General features: G+C 39.0%; 1 protein-coding gene across 2 annotated transcripts; it reads right to left on the reverse strand.

The window, feature by feature from the left end:
* Nucleotides 1–911: 911 nt before the first annotated feature.
* slc24a2 (solute carrier family 24 member 2) lies at nt 912–18,899 on the reverse strand. Of its 2 annotated transcripts, XM_044347046.1 has the most exons (11): nt 18,657–18,899; nt 15,951–17,085; nt 8,116–8,151; nt 7,747–7,858; nt 7,182–7,259; nt 7,057–7,089; nt 6,849–6,928; nt 6,503–6,640; nt 6,008–6,097; nt 4,682–4,848; nt 912–4,589 (listed from the first exon to the last, which is right to left on the reverse strand). In XM_044347046.1, the coding sequence occupies exons 2-11, from the start codon at nt 16,869–16,871 to the stop codon at nt 4,340–4,342; spliced, it is 1,905 nt and encodes a 634-aa protein (XP_044202981.1). In that variant the 5' UTR covers nt 16,872–17,085; nt 18,657–18,899; the 3' UTR covers nt 912–4,339. The 2 variants fall into 2 exon arrangements, with proteins under 2 accessions (XP_044202981.1, XP_044202982.1); XM_044347047.1 differs by lacking the exon at nt 7,057–7,089.
* Between the last annotated feature and the right edge of the window lie 2,841 nt (nt 18,900–21,740).

Genomic DNA, 21,740 nt, shown 5'->3' on the forward strand with positions numbered 1-21,740 from the left:
CCTGATCATATCTACTATAACCCATGATTAAATTATTAACAGGGTCCTAAACCTGACATTCACATATTATGAAGAAGAAATGTAAGTAGCTCCCCTTTACCTACATTTCTGAGCTTTGCATTGACTTTGCTATGAAAACTGTATTAAAATCTTCCCCTCAACTCTATAAAAAGCTCAGTGTTGCAGGTAATAGACTTAAACACACAACTCAGAGGCATGCAAGTTAAATTAAAACAAAGTTTACAGTGTCAGTAATTCAAGAGCATGGTTCATCAACAACTGAGCAGTCAAAATAGAAAAGCTGAGGAGGAGGGAAGGCAAGCAGAGAGGCTGAAACTGACAGAAAGTGGTCAGAAATGTATATTGGGGAGCTGATTAGTATATTGGGAACAGCTGTGCAGGTGTGAGTCAAATGATCTGAAGTAATATTGAGAACTGTTCAACTGTTGATTCCTCAGAATCCACGTAAACATAATTAATTTAATTCTACATAATTTGTAGACTTAATCTTTAACACACCTGCAACACCTTGAACTAAATGTGATGATGAAAGGAAATGAAGATCTCAGGTTTGATTAACTGAAATTTGTATTTGGGAATGAATTTCTACCGCTGAGATTGCCTCCAGCTCATTGGCCAATAAGTTAGAGAGAATAGCGAGTCAGATAGAAAGCAGACAGGTGATGATGTCCTTCATCGGTCGTCCTCAGGTGTTCAGTGAATCCCTGTTGCATCACACCGATCATGGCAGCGGGCCACACGTGCTGCTGTAAGAAGCTGCTGTCAAAGTAAAGCAGATAGAAACATCTGATAGATGACAATCTGATTGGTGTTGTGAGGAAGCTTAAGAGCCTTTTTTTAAAAGTGCTTTGTTAAATTAACAATGAAAATCAGTTTACAAACACCAAGAGTGAAAATTTGAAAGTTTTCATTTATTTGATCATATAACACTTTATACAGAATTAAATGATATATATATTTTTACAGTATAATACATGATTCAAGTAGTAAATGAATATGATTCCATATTTGTGTAACGTACAAGGGAAATACAAAAGCATCTTACCATTTTGTCACAGCATCCAAACTGGTCAAGGATGAATTCTTATAGATGTTTCTACATGCACTCATTCATACACACATTCTTCACTCTCAGATGAAAAACAAGAAGATGAATCTGAAGCTGACGTCTGAGAATAGAATCAGTGTTGTGTGTAAACTATGTCGACTAGGATTACATACAGTAGCTTATATATATATACAGTCTTACAAATCTTTTATACAAATAAACGCACAATAAAACACACATTTTGACATTGCAAGTTTGATAATAGTTGAAGTCAACTTAGTTGAGAATTGGATTCATTTTATATTCATTCATGGGGGAAAAAAATCAATTTTTGAAAACAAGAATTTTAAAAAATGCTCGATAACGTAAATAGGAAAATCAGATCCATTTATCTAAAAAGGAAAAACATCTATAATAAAACAAAAGAAAAAAGAAACACAAACTCCTGGGTAACGCTGGGTGTTTGATCTTGGGAAATAAACACAGAATATAAAAATTCTAAAAAAAAAAAAAAAAAAAAAACAGTTTGCAGTGCACCATCTTTTGCATTTATTTCTTTTCTGTTGTTACAAGGTTTCACCGTAACAACTTAACCTTTTTATAATGCTTAACTCCTGGACGACAATAAGAAAACGAACAGCAGAGGATGTTATTCAGAAATGTCTACAGTGCCTTTTATGAGCATTTCTGATGGAGTGTGTTGAACATTGCTAGGAGCATAAACCGTCGCCCACGTTCAGAACGACTTTATATATTTGACAGAAAACAGGCAACATAAGGAAAATTAATAATCAATTCGTAAAACAATGATTAAGTTGTTGTTTTAAATAACAGCCGAGAACATGAAAATCAATTTGATAACATGTGTTGAAATGTCAACTAATCATCAGCGGTTTGATTGTTCCTCTGTCTGCAGAGATTTATTAATCTAAATGATTACGCTGCTCTCTGTTCTCTTGTCTCTGTGTTGTAGTTTATATGAAGCCAGTCAGGCAGCTCATTGTGCAACAGGTGATGCAACTCAGGCCCAACAGTCAGGCCCTTAAATGGCTCAATATGTCACTTTATCTGCTTCACATTATAAGTTTGTTTCCTTCCACCTGATTTTAATGGCTGTTTTGAATTTGCACATAAAAACAATGAACTCCATAATAAAAATGTACCTCAATTTTTGCAAAATCACTTCAATAACTTGATGATGAGAGATGAAATTAAGGTAAGGGATTTTTTTTGACTAAATCAAAATGTTGCAGGAGCCTTTTTTCTTTTTTTTTTTTCTTTTTTTAAAATTTTTTATTATGAGCAGCATTTTGCTATAACTTGTAATTACAGGACTCTGATCCACCAAAAACCAAAAAGCTAAAAATAAAAAACGGCAGCATGAAAATGACAATGAGATGCCTTCATGTACCAGGTTTACAGAAGAGTTGCAGACACGTCTTTATTGTGGTATTCTTTAATTGTTTAATCTTTTTTGCAACTTCTTCAGAATATTTGCATACGATTAGTTGATGGAAACATATACTTCTTTGAAGCTGGGTGACATTTGAATAGAAACATACATAATGACAATCAGAGCTACAGCAGGACTCTACTCAGCGTTATTTCACTAGCTGAGTAATGGCTCAGAAGTGTAAATCTAATAGAAAGAGGTATTAGAGAACATCAAAATGTGTCACAAATTTAATCTCATCAACATTCAGTGTTTCTGTTTTAGCGTGAAGTATGGGCCTACTTGATGTTTGAGTCTTAAAATCCCCCCCCTTTAACGTCACACACTAACAACAGGAAAGCATGTGAGCCTAATGTAACCTGTTTGATTTGATTTAATACAAAAGGCCTACAGCAGTGGAGAATGGGGACAAACATATTGCTATGATGTGCTTCCGTACATATAGATACATACGTATATATGTGTCATACAGTACATGGATTGTTTTACATCAAAACATTACAGAAGAAACCCGGTGATACCTGTTGATTCTGATCAATCTCTTTTTTATAAATACATAATTCAGAAAAAAAAACACTTTTGAGTTTTTACGAATAAAATACAACAGAGAACACTAATCTTTAGCCCAGACTGCACGCCCTCACATGCTCGTCATCGACCGGGTCGTGAATATGACGCTGACCCGTTTATTCCATGCACAATAATCGTCCGACATCATTCTTCGGGATGGGGATAAGTCTCTCTAAAGTGGTACATGTAAAGGCATACAGAACACAAAAAGTCACGTTCATAAGCTTGTAATATGAAAAACCCAAATCACTGGGATACACTGATATAAGCAGAAATATTGGGCATGTTAAAACCTCAGCCAATTTAATCTTTGTACGCTAACTATTTAGTATTTATTGTACTCTACTGTAGATATTCATGAATGAGATATACAGTAACGATGCAAATGAACAATTTTTTGCCAAGTATGACCTCAAATGAATGAATCAACTGAATATTTCTCTTATGATGACGCTGTAAAGCCATTCAGGTGGTGGAATGGACACATTTAAGATCTAAAGGTGTATTAAGCAGCTATCTTTCATTTATGCGTTGCCCTGGCCGCTTTCCCCATGACATACAGAGCTCCCCAGAGCTCCGCTGCACTTTAAAACAAAAGTCTCTTTGAGCCCCCATATTCAGTTTATACGCTTAACTTGGCTGCTTGCATGAGTCGTGGAGGTTCTTCTTACACTGCCACACGGTCCTTTGGTTGAAAAAGTGACAATCTCTGGTGATCTTCGATTGTAATTTCCATCCAAGGTGGTGTTCACATAACTTGTTAACCTTTCCATCAGTCGCTTTCAGCAGGTTTCAACCGGTAGCGGCTACTGAATGTAGTCACATGGTAGAGGGAGTGAGAGGGGAGTCTCTCCTGTTGGGTGGATTCAACAGACCATGAGTGAAGGACAGGCCTGTCTGCCGCTGCTGGAAGGCTCTGATGCACAGGTCTGAGTTTGCAGCGTTGATTTTAGTCAGAGCCCCTGCCTAACTGGCATCCACAACCTGTGTGTGTGTGTGTGTGTGTGTGTTTGTATGTCTGTGTGCGTGTGTGTGTGTGTTTTCTTCACTTTTTACTTGATACTGAGTGTGTGGGTGCTTTTTTGTGTGTGTGCGGTCTTCTACTGTGCGTGTGCGTGACATAGATTAGAGACAGTTTGTGTCTGTGCGAACATGTTTTTGCTCTCCTATAGTAAATCATGGTATGCATGAGCACATTTATGCTTAATGCTGTTTTTTTTCAGTCAGTCAGTACGAGTCGTTCTCTCTCAGATGGTGACAGGGCAGTTGATGACTTTGTCCTCCAGCATGACGCTGACGATGAGGAAGACGAAGTAAAGCAGGAACATGAGAAAGCCCAGCAGCTTGCTCATTCTCCACTTGCAAGCCGCGATGGAGATGATGACAAAGAGGAGCATGAGGAAGAGGAGGACGATGGCGCAGAACAAGCCGTTGCTGCTCACCTCTACCGGCTTGAAGTCGTTGATGATGTTGTAGAGCAGCCACGGGAATGGCAGACTGGAGGGAGGAGAAAGCACGACAGAGAGTTGGTTAGCTGGTTTATCTCTAAACTGGGATGTTAAAAGATACTCTGGACTTGTTGGACTCACCCCACAGTGATGTCAAAGATGTTAGAGCCCACTGAGCTGGACACGGCCATGTCACCGAGGCCTTTTCGTGCTACAATCACACTGGTGATCAGGTCAGGAATTGAAGTGCCGGCTGCTAATATGGTCAGACCCATGATCTCCTCGGTGATCCAGAAAGTTTCTCCAACCTGAAAAGAAGAATAAGTTGCTTAATGATGCACATTGAGATCCTTCACTAGTCAGAATCATCTTCACAGTGCATCCTCGTCGGTGTTACTTGCAAAGGTTTCATTTTGGATTTGCTTTTACAAAATAGGATATAAGTATATATGCATCAGTTTGCACAACAAATACACAAAGAATAGGATCAAAATGCTGCTCATAATAAAGAATAATAATAAATAAAAATAGGATCAAACTGTTGAGGTAAGTTTGAGGTTGCTGAGCCACAACAAACATCAAAATCAATAAATGTAAAATTTCACTCTAGATTTTGGAAGGAGAAACGTAGCTGCTCTCGTCTCTATGGGTTGAAAGTTACGAACACCCCCCATCACAGTAGGGTGTGGTCTTTTAAACTTTTGACCACAACCAACTGTGATTTATTTTGGCCCTATAGTACCACGCTAAAGTGTTGAGGAGAAAGCACCACTAACCGGCAGACTATTAGACTGCGTTTAGTTACTTATTAATGTAACTATTTGCATTTCAGTTCAACAGAGTCAGTAAGTGCACTCAATAGTTATTATGTGGATCATTTTGTGGCAAAAAAAACACACTGACATGACCAGACTTTAAATATTTCCAGAAATTCAACTTAAAAAGGCAAATCATGTGCCTTGAGAGTCGGTTTTATAATGCTGTATGTTCACACACTATCACTCTGAACCACCAGGAGATGAGTGTGAGATGAGAGGATGACAATTAATCACCACACACTCCAATTTACAGTATATTCCTACTCTGATTTATATTTCCACTACATCTGATGCTGCATATATAAACTAAAAAAGCAGGTGAGCTTGCTCAGTGACCTTGCACATATAACCTCATGCTTCAGGACTGTCTTTGTATTTGCACCATTAAAATAGAGCGTTACAGGTTGTTCTGGCTGTGGATCAAGGCAGATTAGTTGGGATTAGCTACCATGGTCACACATTCATCACCCTGACTGCTGCACTCTGATAAGAAAGGCTTCAGTAATAGAATAGAACAGAATAGACAAGAGACTATGAGACTAACAACCAGAGAAATTAAAATAAATATCAATTTGGAGTATGGAGTTCATTTTTGGCAGTGTGTGTGTGTGTGTGTGTGTGGGTGGGTGTGGGTGGGTGTGCGAAGTACCTGGTGAGCCCACCACACCATCAGGTAGGAGAAGAAAGCAATCCAAGAGATGGCGCCGACAAAAGTGATGGGGAAGAACTTTGCTGAGGTCTGGAAAACAAAAACAATAAAAAACAATATTTAGTTCAATCAATCAATCAATCACTCAATCAAAGAATCAATCAATCTCTGGTCTAAGCCCAGCCAAGAAGCTGATATACTCTGTATATCACTTGTGGGATGTCAGATATTGTGCACATATGATGCAGTATTTTGTGTCACAGCCTGATGTGTGTGATATGTGGCATAATTTATATTTACATGTAAAAGTACAATTTGGGATCTGATTGAGCCTTTAAATGTCAATATTGCGATATGTAACAACACAATACTGTAAAGCAATACACATAATCATTGTCTGTGTGTGTCTGTGTGTGTGTGTGTGTGTGTGTGTGTGTGTGTGTGTGTGTGTGTGTGTGTGTGTGTGTGTGTGTGTGTGTGTGTGTGTGTTGTCACCTCTCTCCTGACGTCGGGCAGTGTGAGCCAGAGTGGAAGGACAATGGGCAGGATGATGAGGTAGGTGAGCTGTTTCCTGGTGGTGTCGGGCCAGGCCAAGCTCAGAGGCTGGTCTTCATCCTCCTCATCATCACCACCCTGAGGAAGAGTTCATATACTTCATATACTGTGCATAAAACATGTCAATGTATAGACGTTTTCCCACAATGGTAACACTAAGCACCTCTGAGTTAAACTGTCTAATTCTGTTTTTATGGTAGAATGAGATCAGGCGTTGGTATATTTAATCAAGAAAAAGTACAGTATAAAGGAGCTTTTAACATGTACTGAATGATAAAAGCCATACCTCGTCTCCTCCTGCGACACCGTTCATGGGTGGTGTGACTTCCACTGCGACATTTGTATTGTTGGGGATGTTTTTATCAGCTTCAGGAAAGAAGAAGAACACAGAGAGCGACATTAGTGTTTGAGCAAGTCTTTCACAACAACGGTTCGAATTTGAAATGAAAAATGGTGCTCTAATGACATTAAGAAGAGTGGTGGAAACTTAGTACAATTTCTTGGAAGTTGTGTCTGGGAGAGCCCTCCTATGTTGAGAAACAAAATGTACCAGTTAATTTTCAGACCTCATCTTTAAATGGACCCCTCTCCTGTGGTACATGACATCATCATTACTCACCTACACCGTTGGCAGCATCTTCTTTACACTTCTGCTTGGCCATTTTGTGAAGGATTGACGCCTTCTCTTTGAAACGACCTGAAACAGAGAGAACATAGACAAGCTGGTCCAGAACTGCCTCCTAACAGTTTTCTTTTTTGATCGATTTACATGTGTACGTGGTCTGTGCAACGGGGGAAATATGTTTTCCCACAGCTGTAGGACTACTCGCAGGAGGCACAACTATAGGTTAAAGGTAAGGAAGTAACAGGACATTGAGACAGAGCAGTAAAGAGTATTGTGGTTGGATGAATGCTTCACTCTTATCTGTAATAATCCAACTTGACCAAAACTTTACTATAACAAAAACATTTTAATGTCCCTAAATATAACTAACATTCAACATAATCTTCACCAAAGCTGTTCAACTTGTCCAAACCACTAACGATTAATTAACCTTTAGACAAGAAAACATTTTTCATCCTGCCACAGTCTAATTCTTGGTGGAGGAAGGAAACGAACACATAATTCGTGACGGCAAATTTGTGCTTTTGTGTGTTTCATGTAAGTTTTTTTTTATTTATACCTTCATCACTGAGTGGGTCCAGCGTGTGTATCATCAGCTGGAAGATGCTGTTTCTCATCAGTGAGTTGTGTAGAGAAGCACAGCTGCCTTCCCTCTGCAGCCTGGGTTTGGCCTGTAAAAATGCAAAACACACATAGCAAAATGTTTACATGGATGCAAATGTTCAAATTCCCAAACCACTGCTAAATGAGATGGATGGAGGGGAAAAAAAACCCCTGATAAACAGGTGTTTAAATTCAAATTATCATCTGTAAACTGTGGTCAGAGGTTATGTCACATTTCGGCTTCAGATTTAAGACCTTTCACTTACAGTAAAAACTTTCTTCTAAAAAAAAAAAAAAAAACATTCAAAGACAAAAGAAAACTCACCGTCAGCTTGTTCTCATCATCTCCAGGTGCATTTACCTTTCGGGAAAAACACAGAGACAAAAAACACATGTATGTAGAGTAGAAGTTCCTTTTTTTATACATAAAAACAACACATGTATAACATGTGTGCTACATGCAATCCTGTATATTAGGCCTGCCTGCAGTAAATACTAGATTTTTATCTTAAGGTTCAACATTTGTTCACACTGTGTCACTGAGAAGCTAAACTTTAGCTTAGAAGTTAAGATTGACACTTTAGAAAATGTTCAACCTCGTAAATCCTCACAAGATCTTCAGTGAAGTCACTGATAAACAAAACATGAAACTTCCAGTTTTTTTATGCATCAATTAAACTAACTGAACCCAAGTAATTAAGGATCCAAGCAATTGATGAAAAGGTAAAGATGGAGACAATGTACAGACAGATCACAGCGATGGAAACTTTAAATCAGGAGGAGCAGAGAAGGAGAAGTATGCTTTTTTATGGGTTTTTTTAGTTTCCTTTTGTTATAAAGCTGTAAAAAAAAATGTTCACATGCTGTCATTGTTTGTGACATCACTGTCCCCTCCTTCTTTCCTCCTCCTCCTCTTCACAGTGGGAGAGAGTGAACCAGTGCCAGAGGTTTTTAGGTCCTGACACAACATGAAAACATGAAAACAAGGATCCATCACATAGAGGAGGACTCGCACTAATCTCGACCCCAACCATTTCTTCAGAGGACATATACAGCACAGCGGTGTCACCACATATAAAAACACACACAAACACACACACAGTCCACCGGCTGGGAAAGATAAAGACTGCTGTGTTGGTTTTGTAAAAAAAAAAAAAATGCAGAGGTGGCGATGTCACCAGTGGGGAGGGTTTGGTGTGGGATGCGGGGATTTGGAGACTTGGGAACAAAGCTGTTTGTGGGTAGATAGTGTATCATCTAAATGTAAAGCCAGTCCTGTTGGCAAAGACTACAAGACCGGAACTATTTTTATGCATTAACTGAGATGGTTCACACAAATTGTCAGAATTTTTTGCATTAAGAAATTGTCATTGTGGGATATTTTAATACAAATAAAGATCTTAGACAGGAACCCACTCAATCATTTACCTACTGATGAAAAAGGACAAGGTTAATAAAGAACTAGAGGGGAAAGGTTTTATTTAATGTTTGGGTTATATGAACAGATTCAATCCCAGAGCACCTTTACGTCTATGTTTCCTGAGTGTAAGGATACATTTGCTCCAGGAAAGAGAGAAAGAATAAAAAAAAGTGATGCATAGCACAACCCACAAGCCCAATGTATACAAAATAAAAAGTAGAAAATTTAGCTAACCATCAAAAACCCAAAATCTCAAACTGATTGACGAGTGTTTCAATATACGGACCTACAACAGAAGGAAGTTTTCTGTCTGATTTTTCTGATTAGATAAAAAATGATGGTTAAGATGTAATTGAAATTTAAAACCAACTACAATGGACTCAAACGTGCACATAAGAGTGTCAAAGATATTTAAACTCTGTAAAAAAACACTTTGTCTGAAGTACATTTTACAAACAATCCCCACCACTCAACCCCGTCCCTGATCTTCTGCAATAAAATGAATACAGTATAATGTAACAGCTGTCTTTTAAAGGATAGAGGAGGAAACAACAAGCGATTAGAGATACACATAAATGTGATTTGCTTAAAGTGAGTAATCTGCTACATATTGAAAGTGCTAATTCAAGCTCAGCTAACTCAGCTTTTTCTTTTCTTAACTTAATATAGAATCAAGTTACACAAACAGGCAGTTACATCACGCAGCCAAGACAACACAACCAGGAAGCTTTTCTTTCCTTTTTTTTTTTTTTTTTTACACATTTCATAATATTTATATCCTATTTCAGACTTTTTGAAGAGTGGAGACACAGACAATCACAAACACCAACCAGAGAGGTGGAGGGTTTTTGTTGTTGACATGTTTTCATGATGGAGGCTTCACAGTTTGAGCAGATAATCCCTTTAGATTGCATCTGACAAGACACCTGCCGCTGTCATGGCAGCTGAAGCGAGGCCGTGGGGATTTTTTTCCTTTCTTTCTGCAGGATATCACTCCGACAGTATAGACTCGTGATGTGCTCGTATAATTCAGATTTGTCTAAGGGTATCTATGTATTTATTCTCTCAGTTGCATGAAGACCCCCTAACCACAGTTAAGGTGATGTTTGTGTTTTTTATCCAGCTGTTAGTTTTACATACTGTCAGATTAATCTCATTAGAATCACCAAACTCAGTTAAAACACTGTAATTTCAGAGATGTGTGACCAGTAATCTGAAGCTAAAGCTGATTTCCTTCTCTCTAAATATGGAAGTATTTCATGTTGCATTTTTTCTTAAATTCAATGTTATTTTTTTATTACAAATGGCACAATATGGTGACTTTAAAGATGTTAAGTAAAGACAACGAAGCTGCAAACACCTGTCTGTATTGTCCATGTGATTGCTGAGCAGCATGGCTCTTATAGCAGGGGCCAGATTGGCATTAGTTCATGTTGGTTAATGCTCACATGGCTCCTGAGAGCTGCTTGATGACAAAGGGCACTTATAACCTGCTGCAGAATCTCCTGAGACTGAAACCGGCTTTGTGTGGAATTCGCTCTCCTCGTGTTTCCTTCATGAATCGGCAATGAATGATCACAAAAATTTGCGTCATTCGCACCAAATACCAGCACGTCATCCAAAGCCTTAACTTATTTTTGTCGTTCCAGAGGGTTGCAACATATAACTAACCTGTATCTGCTAAATTAGCCTGCTGTCACAGAATAAGATAACATTTTAATCTACAGCAAGTTCCTTGTTGATATAAATCATCACACAATTAAAGATTAGATCATCTATAGAATAATAAAAGAAAGTTAGAGTTAGTTGTGTAGAGTTATGAACATACACTGTTCATATCATCCATTATGAGGTCATGCTATTGTTCACATCTTGTTATCCATGCAGTTGCTGCATTGGTAACACTTTACTTTAAGTCCCCCCTATTAAGCATTTACAAGCAGTTTATAAACAGTTAATAAATGTTTATAATATATTATAATGTAGTTGTAAGCTGAGGGCTTCCACAGGTGGAGGCTGATATACAATATAAACAGATAATGTATGACAATATAGTTAAAGAACTGTAATAATATAAAACATGTCTCCATATGGTAAGTTATAATTGTTGTACAAATACTGTACATTCATACTTACTTTAAAATGTCCTTATCTCTGCTTACAATTTCAATGATTCATTCTTTTTTGTCATTTATAACGCATTATAATCTCAGCTTCAGTCTTTAGGTTTAAAGTGTGCATCTTTTTTCACTGGCTGAGAATTTAATTGAGGAAATTTTAGGAAGAAAGATCTAAAAAAAACTTCTAAAAAATGAATATTTGGGAACACATCGTGTTCTTTAACATGAACTTTTAAAAACAGCTAATAGCAGAAGCTATGAATACTGAGGCCTTCTCAATACATTTTGTAACAAAATGTTTTCTTCATTAACAGAAGGAGCAACATGGCCTGAATGTTTTTTTAACTTTGGACTAAGCTGCTGTTCCACTTCAGTGGTCTCATCCCCCGTTCAGACAAGAAGCCGCAGACGCTGGTGGACAGCCAAGATCTAAAGTGCTGACCTGGAGCAAGCAGATTTACACCGAACGTCCCCTTCATCCCAGTTATGATCATCACTGCCATCACTGAGGCACAATCACTGACAAACACACATCTCCATTTACAGTATCTCTCATGTTCTCTGTCTCTCTGTCCACCTGACTGTCCGAGCTGTGGGACTTAGCCAGGATTAATCGTCAGAGATCACCACTTTTAGAAGTCCTGCATCAACCTTCACAGGTCACTGTGATGTCAAACTATTTCTATTTCACTCTGCCACATCTGTCAGCAAATCCCTACTAACTTTTTTTTATTTGCAGCTACACGGGTGCTCATCGTAACTATGATTTCCTCAAGAAGTTTCACTGCAGTCAGAAGCTCTCTGGAGCAAGCACCTTAGCAGTTATAGTTAAATTTCTCTCTCTCTGGAAATAAAGTGTGGAATATGAACTTGGACTGCTGCATGTCTGGACAACAATCATCTGATATTACAAAGTCAGTCCTGCAGAACTGAAGCAAACAGCTGCAAGTTTACACTGTCATAAACTAAAATGCTTAATCAATTCAGCTGTAATTCGCTGGATAGATAAATAAACAAGTCAACATGTGAGTGAGACAGAGAGGAGAAACCTTTGATTATGGGCAACAGAAGAATTCTCATTAGTAACGTATGACTAAGATGTTGCCAGTAACTACTGACAAACAAATCTTCCTTCTCTGTATAGATACTAATGCCACGACTTCTTCAGTTTAGTGGTCTAGTAGTGCAGATGCTGCAATTTGATCCAGGCCTGAGATTTATGATTGCAAGAAGAATTTTAACATTTTATCAGAGCTCTGCAGAGAAGCAGACTGAGTGACTGAGAGGCTGAGTGTGCTGGGCTGTATGTTTGCTGTCGTCACTGCGGGTAAGCAGTTGATAATGGGATCAGAGAGGATTGGCGTCTTTAGTGCCATCAGCAAGCAAACCAGAAGATCCTCTGTCTCTCTTTTCTACATAGGAAAAGGTGGGAAATGTATATACTGTGCAAAACCACCTGAAACATCTTCAGCTATGCACAAAATAAGAAAAACACACACTATGTTATGAGCGTGGCTTCAGGCTCAGGAAGGAGCACTCAGTCTTTTCTCTGTGATCTGATGATTCCTGCTCCCCCAGGGAGCATCTGACTATAATTAGCGGCTCTAATGAGATTGGAGAGCATTAACCTGGGGGATTATTTAGCAGCTACTGACACATGAGGGCAAGGCAGTTGGACATCAAGTGCCAGACAACAGAAAGAGAAAAGCTGTTCTTGGGTTAAGGTGCAGGCAGCCTGAAGTTGATTCCCAGAAGGGCACAAATGTCAAATGGAGCTCCTGCAGAAAACACTGATACAAGAATAGAAGGACGATGAGCACACAAATGCATGTGCTCACAGCTTTAGAATAAAAAAAAGAATGTGAAATATACAAAAGTGGATCAAATTTGAGATACAATGTTCAATTCAGATAATACAGAAAAATCTTACTGTCAGTAACTGATGCCTAGTGGATGGTGAAATAATAAAATGTTAAATAAAAGTATTGATTTTTCTGAACTTAAAGAAAGAAACTGAAAAGTAAGAAGGAAGGCAGAGGCAAAACAGTGTAGTTTTTTAAAACTATATATAGCCTACAGTAGTAGGCTATATATATGATACTATATATATAGTAATAATACTATAAAACCCTTAAAAAAGCAATAAATCATTCTTGGGAAGCAGTTTTTTTCTTATTCTTAAGTATTTAAGGGGTGGACCTTTAAAGCAGATATGACTGCATTAAAGTCTGGAGATCATGAGTTCACCTGTTGCCAAAAACATAAGAACATCTACTGGCATGAATCACTACCATAAATAAAGTGTGTTCAACTATTACTGTATCATCTGTATACATTTTTAGCACACAAATTGACTTAATTGGCCTAAAAGTTAAAAAAAAAAAAAAAATCTGTAATAATTTCCACAAAAACAAAAGCCAGATCGTGTGCAGCAGTGCACTGTATACGCCCCTGAAGAACTGGTAATGGGTGATGCTGCTCTAGGCTACAGGCAAGCTGCTCTAAGATCAGCCTACAGTGGTTTTAATATTGGTCACCTGAGCGCCGTATGAGATTACAACATCAGAGAGCAACAGATCTGACTCCAACTGCACACAGAGACAGACAGGACGAAGAGACAAATGTGAAAAACAAAATAGCTTTGGCTTTGTGTGTGTGTGTTGTTTTTTTTTTTTTGCATCATATCATCTCTTTTTGTATTCATGCAGCTTCATTCTGTGTGTGTTATCTATGAACACAGCACTAAGTAGCACAATGAGCTCTCCAAGCTAATCTCTAAATTATACTTTCCCATCATCTTGTCCCAGCCGATGTGCAGTGATTGGTGCAGTGATTGTGAAGTGATTGGTATCGTAAGTGTGCTGTCATTAGGTCAACATCCTGGCAGTGTGAGTCACACTGTGCAAAGTGTTCGACATGTATTCTATGGTTGCTTTTTAATTCTCAAAACTCAAAATCCTCTCACAGGTCATTTCTCATACCTTCCTAACATTGTGACCAGATGCAGAGCGGCTTATGGGATCTGTGTCTAATCCATGTTAGGATGAATAACCACAGATGCTTTGAAATTATGTTTAGTGTGAATGAACTGAAACAGAGGACAAAAAACACTCAGAGCCATGGCCTTGAGCCATCAGGCTACATCACAGCTGCAGAGTCAAGAGACTCTGCCTACTTTCCCAATGTCAGCACAAAGACAAGGGGAGCTACAGGAGGGAGCATGCTGATGAGGTTTCTGGACTAATTTCTTTTCAGTTTGAACTGTTTTTTTTTCATCCAAGATGCCCTTCTCAACTATCATTAAAACATAATAATTCACCATGGAAAGAAAACGATCAAAAGTGACTAAATATCTCAATATAACAATTATTATAAAAACTACCCACAATGGACTTTGAGATGAACATGGGGTATAAAAGTTAAAAACATTACATTTGAGGAGCTCTGAAGACGAATCACAATGTTTCGTATGCTTTGCAATTGTTGCAATTGACCAGTTTCCTTTCATGAAATACAGAATTTACATGCATTTGTACTTGTGCATACTTATAATTACTTACATCTACTTACATAACACTATTCTAACATAAAATGTCTTTGTATTTTAATCCAGCTGAAGTGGGGACATTTCGCTGACCAGCTCTGTTACATCAGTCCTATTCTGGGAACTTTGCTGGATTCTTGTCTGGACTTGGTTTCTAAAAGTGGTGGCTGAAGATGAGGCCTGTTCCTAGACTTAGTCAGCACGAAGAGGCTGTGGTCTGGCTCTGCGTCTGGCACTGTCCAAGCAGCACAGGTGGCAGGTTAAGACAAATCTTTATATCCTTCCAGAGGGGAAGTCAGGAGGGCTGGCTGTCTGACAGAGTGCTGTCTGTTCGGCACTCAGTCCTGTTTTAACGCCTTATCTGCTTCCAGTTTAACACCCTCTCCGATTCCCAGAACAGGAGCACAACCATTCTCAGGGTCAGTAAGTCTGACCAGTACTCTCTGGGATCCTGTTCATTGTGAAAAACCAATGCTTTTTCTCAGATCAGTAATGAACAGATGTCCAGATTACAAGCCAAGAGACACTGACACAATCCATGTTACTTCCAGGAAATGTTGTCATCCCCCCATCAGAGTCAAATGAACACTGCCTACTATGTGCAATAAAAGTAACTAAGTTTGATATTGACAGATTCTTTCTGGAAAAAAGGCATCTTTCACGTTGGATTATTTTAACTTTTACAAGATTTTTTGCTTCATTTCATAAGACTTAGAAACCTCTTGATGGTTGACCCTTCAGCAGACTGAAGGGTCAATCAGTGAATGAAGACATTGGGGTAAATGTGTGGCAGGCTATGGGTAATGAATGAACGGAAGGATCAATCTACACTGTTAATGTTTTGGGGTACTTTCGGTGCCAGCTGTTGGTACCCAGCATGGGCTGAAAGAAGGGTGCTGTTGAGCAGAAATAGCAAAAGTAGGGTGGGTACCCCAAAAGATGAAGGGGTGGGGATGGATGGATGGATGGAGGGATGGTAGAACAGATTGATGGATGGATAGATGGATAGATGGGCAGTTGGATGGTGGGATTGTAGGACAGATGTATGGATGGCTGGAATCAGGGACACTGCTTACCTTTGGTGCATTCTCCAGCTCGTCCACCTGGTTGCTGCCCAGCAAGCTCTTGACAAGAAGTTCTACTTTGGCATTGACTTTCATGAATGTCACGTAGCAGGTGTAGCACATAAGCAGGCTGATACTTTCCCCCAATGTGATTTGATTATCCAGAAAGAAATAGATGAGCATGAGCAGGCCAACGATATAGAATGAGACGTCTCTGAACAGAGGCCACCAGGTGAGGTTCAGCACCTCTTTGGAGAACAGGGCACACATCCCAATCACAAAAAGGATGTTGAAGACGGCAGACCCCACAATGGTACCAATACCCACGTTACTGTGGGAGACGAAGACTCCTATGACTGAGGTGAAGAGCTCTGGGGCTGAGCCACCTGCCGCCATGAAGGTGGCTCCTGCTACATCATCAGAGATCTCCAGCTTCTCTGTGATGACAGTGAGCGCAGGAACAAAGAACTCATCGCAGACGATGGCTAAGGCTATGAACATGTACAACATGCCAAACATATGTAACACCACATAGCCCTGGCGTCTGTCTTCTACACTGAAGTAGTCTGTTGGATAGTCCCCGTGATTCATTTCTTTTTCACCTGATTTCCTGGCCAACATTGTGCTCTCTGCCATGTCTGAGAGGTTGTGGTGCTGCAGAAGAGTTCTTTGGGGCACTGCTGCCTCTGCTGAGCCCTCGACGTCCGATTCCAGCTCCTTGGCCACCGTTGTGGCCAGTGACAAGGCACTCCATGAACAGACTGTGCAGACCACCGCTAGGCTGATGAGGAAGCCCAGAATCCGTCCAGGCCGCAGTTTTCTCTTGATGCCCTGGTAGTGGTGCCTGGTGCAGCGGCTGTGAGGGCCCAGGAGAGGAGCAGAGCTGGAGAAAGCCATGATGTCTTGACTTCTTCTGGGTATCTTGAAATCCATGGTGTTTGGCGGAGGTTCGCAGGCAGAGTGGCAGTGTCTGGAATCCCCCCCTCAAAGCTGGGTTGGTGGTGCTGGTGGCTACGAGGGCGGGGGTTTGATAGGCCACAGCGGTTCACCGATTTGTTTGCATGCTGCTCCCCAGTTTAAACACAATGGAGGCCCTGCAGTCTGATTCCAGGATCTAGCCCATTCAAAGGCTTCCTCATATTACTCACTAGAACACAGAGAAAAAAGTAATACAAGTTTTAATGCACTGGCTTAAATTCTAAGTCAGGGTATACAACTGGAAACAGAACATCTATATCTGATTCATCATGGAGAAAATATGTAAAGATAAACTTCTTAATGAGCATGAATATGAACATAGTATAATACAGTAAACTTACTCAAAAACTTTACTTAACTACAATTTTGAGATACGTGTGTTTTCCATTTGCTTTCTACCTGTACTCCAAATCATTCACTTCAAACATCTGTGCAACAAAAGGTTTTACATACAGACATGATGAATAAGATGATAGTAGTTAGAATTAGCCCCCCTCAAACCACTTACAACAATGAAATACTGCTTTCATGTTAAAGTAATTGAAGTAATTTAATTGTCACATGTAATCATATAAGGTAAAATGACAGTGAAATGTATGTATATGTGTAAAATATGTCTATAATAATATATCACTCTGAAGGTGATTTTCTGTAATGTGATTACTTTTGCTTTTTTTTTTGATAATATTTATTGTACATAATTCTTATTTGTGTAGATTTTTTTAAAGAAGGCCTTACAGGGGAAAGCACTTCTTCCACCGTTGCTTGTTAAATGGCTTGGTCATAACATATAAGGCTAGTTAATGTTTATTCTTCACCATGCAGACAAGTGAAAACCTGTGTAATACTCATTTGCAGCTCCAGAAAACCAACAAAAAAATATAATCAATAATAATTGAACTGAACTGTAGGTTCTAAAAATGGCTGCTTCTGAGGTCTATATTAGGTTTATCATTTGCTCCTGATAGATATCAGTAATTGGCCCTACGATGACTTAAATCTATGTTGGTCATTTTATGAAGCTCAAATGAATAATAACTACTGGGCAGATTATTCTCTCTAGACCGTTATTGATTAACTTGCTGATAAATTCCTATTTTATCAGCAATTGCAGACTGTATTCATGTCAGTACAGCACAATTAATCATGTTTTAATGTAGACATCTTTCGATTTTTGCAGAGGAAAATATGCTCTGGTTGCATGTTAACGGTATTAACAGTAGAAATTGTTGCAGCCTTCTTGACATTGTGCTTGAGAACCTGCGGTGAAACCTCTCCTATAAGGGAAGCTCTGAAATTAGTCAAAGCTCATTAGGAAGCCATTTAATCCCTGAGAAGATATACTTAGATTAGCCTGCACACTGATGCCGCTGCACAAAGTCAAAAAGTGCACACCAACAAAATCCACTGTGAATTTGAGGGTCAAACAAAAACTGATGAAGTTGATTTTCACATCAGTTATTCAATACTAAAGCAACTGCATTGGGACCATTTATGTTACGTTGAAACTTAACCTCACAAGTCATTAACAATGCAGAGTCTTTAACTGCTATGAAACACTAATGCAAGTTATTGTTAATTAAATTTTCAAGGTTTTCAAATGTCTTTTAAAAATCGTGCCGTGAAAGCAGCTCTCCAAGAATCAAGCAAGACTCTTTTAGGACATAAGAGTGAAAACAAAGTACAGATGCACAAAAAAAAGCACACAAATATACTGTATATATGCATTTGATCTCATACCACACTTGGAAATCTCCAGTTCAGCAGGAAGGACTCCAGCCAGCAGTAGGTAGACAGGTCTTGAGTCTCCGTGTGAATATTCCAGTAAATTGAATCCCGAAGGAGAAGGGTCCTGAAGGCTCAGCGTTTAGTCTGAAGGTCCCAGCTGTAAATCCTCAGTGAGATTTTCCTCTCTCAGCAGAGGAGGAGCTCCAAGACACCAGGTCAGAAGCCGTAGACCAAGGGCTCCTCCCTCCTTCTCTACGTTCCTCCCCCCTTTGACATTACCTCCCTCCTCCTTCCCTCTGTTCCCATTTCTGTGTATCTACCTCTTTAATGTTCTCACCCTTCCATGTATTTTCTCAGTCCAAGAACAAGGATCAATGTTTTCTATCACTATCCATCATCCTTCCTCTCTCTCCACCTCCCATCAGTTCCCACCCGGTGTCATGTATCATTTCTTCTCATCGCTACAACCAAGCAAATGGGTCTTACACAACAAGCTTACAGCGTTATGGGGCTGAGGGCTATTGTGCCATCAGATCATAGAGCTGTGCTCAAAGCTCCTGAAAGCTACCCCAATTACTCTGTGATGTAATGCACTACAGCAAAGTTCAGTGGAGACACTGCATGATATTTTTTTGCACAAGTCTTGTGCACTTTCCTTAAAAAAGCTGCAAATTGCAGTACAGAATGTGAAGGTTTCCCTTCATGTTTTAGTCATATAGTCAGTTGTTGGAAGTGACATCAATATGCCTTTTGTCATTTCCCAAATGTCTGTAATGTGGGTCTGAAGCCCCAAGACTCAGCCAACTTTTATGTGGCATTAACTCTCTCTCCTTATTCTACCAAATGCATCAAATTAATTATGTGTGCAAAGATGTTTAAATCAAGTAGAAATGAAAATCAAATTTTGATTGAGCAGCTCTGCAATGATATATATATATATATATATAGTGTGTGTGTGTGTGTGTGTGTGTGTGTGTGTGTGTGTGTGTGTGTGTGCGTCTGTGTGCGTCTGTGTGCGCGTGTGTCTTCTAAGTCAGGTCAGGCTTTACACGTGAGAACTGTAAGCTTCAGTAGCCACCTGAAGGTGAGTTCAAATGATGTGATGTAGTCGTCCCAAACATAGCACCACCACTATAGGTGCAGTGTGTGAATGTGTGTATTGTTATGAAAGTCGAATCAAGGAAAAAAAAATCCCACCCAAGGGCTCATTAGAAATAAAAAAATAAAAGATTAAAGAAAATAGAAGTTTTTTGGAGACGAAAAATTTGAAAAATGGCTCATTACTAGAAAATTTATTTTAAAGATAGAAATATGGGAAGTCTGTGATCAGAATGATGTTCAGAAAAATATTCAGTTTCAGTCTCTTTATAAGATACATAACCTGCTGGGATAAATCCAACCTGACCCCATCGTTTCTCACCTCCTACTGTTCTTATCCAATAAACAGGAGCACACTTAATTGAGTGAGCTGCTAACTTTCTCTCACAAGCAAAATGTTGCACTTGATGGCTTACAGAAGGCCTTTGTCCTCTCCCCGCCAACACCACTGAAAAGCTCCATTGCCTTCTAGGAGCATTACTACAGCATTACCTTTCACTAAAATCTGTCTGTCTCATAGGATAATGAAGTTTTAGCATTTTCTCTGGCTATTAAGTATGCCCAAGTAATCTCTGGACAATCACATTTTACATAAAATACGAAACAAAATTTTGTGTAAAAGTGATTAGTTGTCTCTATATTTAGTTCACTCAATGTAGAATAAGAAGCCAGTGCTACAACCTGAGGTGACACTTGGTTTGGTGAAGAAGTGCTTGACCTCAGTGAGGATTCTGGATTTGGGCCATAGCCGCTGTATTAAAGGCTATGTAAAGTACTGAAAAGGCTAAACTTGTTACATAACCTACCAAACCAAACTAACCCTCCTTCTGGGTAGGCTGTGGTATATCACCTGCAGAACTGGAAATACAAATAAGTCTCTTGACATGCAGGAGAAACCTCACCAGATCTTGGGTAGTTGTTGTAGATTAAGTTTGCCATACAAAGACGTAGGCCTTCTTACATCCTGCTGAACACAAAAATTAGATAAACCCCGGCCAAGAGTTGAAAACCAAAGATTTTGCATCAGACATTAATTTGCACAATCCGTTAAATTATTATGTCTTTTTACATTCATGATATCAAGATGATAGGTGACTCACTTTCATTGGTAGGCCAGGTGGTCAAAAGTGAGATAGATGTTCCTCTGTGAAGCTGGGATCAGCAGCAGCTTATTGGCTAAAGCCCCTGCCTGAAATAGCCGCTAGGTTATGTATGAGTTAGTGAGCGACCCTTTATCTGTGAGCAGGGACAGCTCAGGTAATCTGTGATATCTATATAATGAGTCTACAAATAGAATAGAATAGAACAATTTACCTCTTTCCCTCACCGTAACCTACACGCCGCTTAAGGTGAGGTAATGGATTGTTTAATCTATTCCTTATATGATTGTGTTTTTGTGACACCACCTTCCAAACTCATTAATTGCTGAGTATCACTCTCACTACAGTCCCACGCACACCGCTTCAACTTGAGGAGAAATCCAAAACTTGGCAGGTGGTGGTTACGGTTGCTAAGCTACGTTATGATTGGACAACCATGTAGAGGGGTTAAGCAAAGATCATTTATATTATGCACATTTTCTTACTCTTAAATCTATCTATATAGAGTAATGGGTACTTAACTACCAGTCAAAGAAAGCTTTTAGCTAGAAGACAAAGAAGGCCTCTTGTTTCATAGTGGTAAATTGGCGGTAACGGACGATATCACCATGCAGTATATAATATACCTTATAATTATAATATTATACTGATATTATATGAGAGTGAGAAAAAAAATAGAATTAGAGTAGAGGATATGTTATGATGTGTTAGGATATTATGATTAATGCAATGTTAGATGAAGTCACAAATTACAATTCTGAACATAGAGAACAATTTAAAAATATGATTCTGATGTTCAAAATTATATACAAGTATATAAAGTATGTTAATCTCACTGTAAAATCACATCCTACATATATATACACACATATATATATAATATATGCATGGATATGGA

The sequence above is a fragment of the Thunnus albacares genome, chromosome 3 (assembly GCF_914725855.1).
Source record: "Thunnus albacares chromosome 3, fThuAlb1.1, whole genome shotgun sequence".
NCBI classification, from domain to species: domain Eukaryota; kingdom Metazoa; phylum Chordata; class Actinopteri; order Scombriformes; family Scombridae; genus Thunnus; species Thunnus albacares.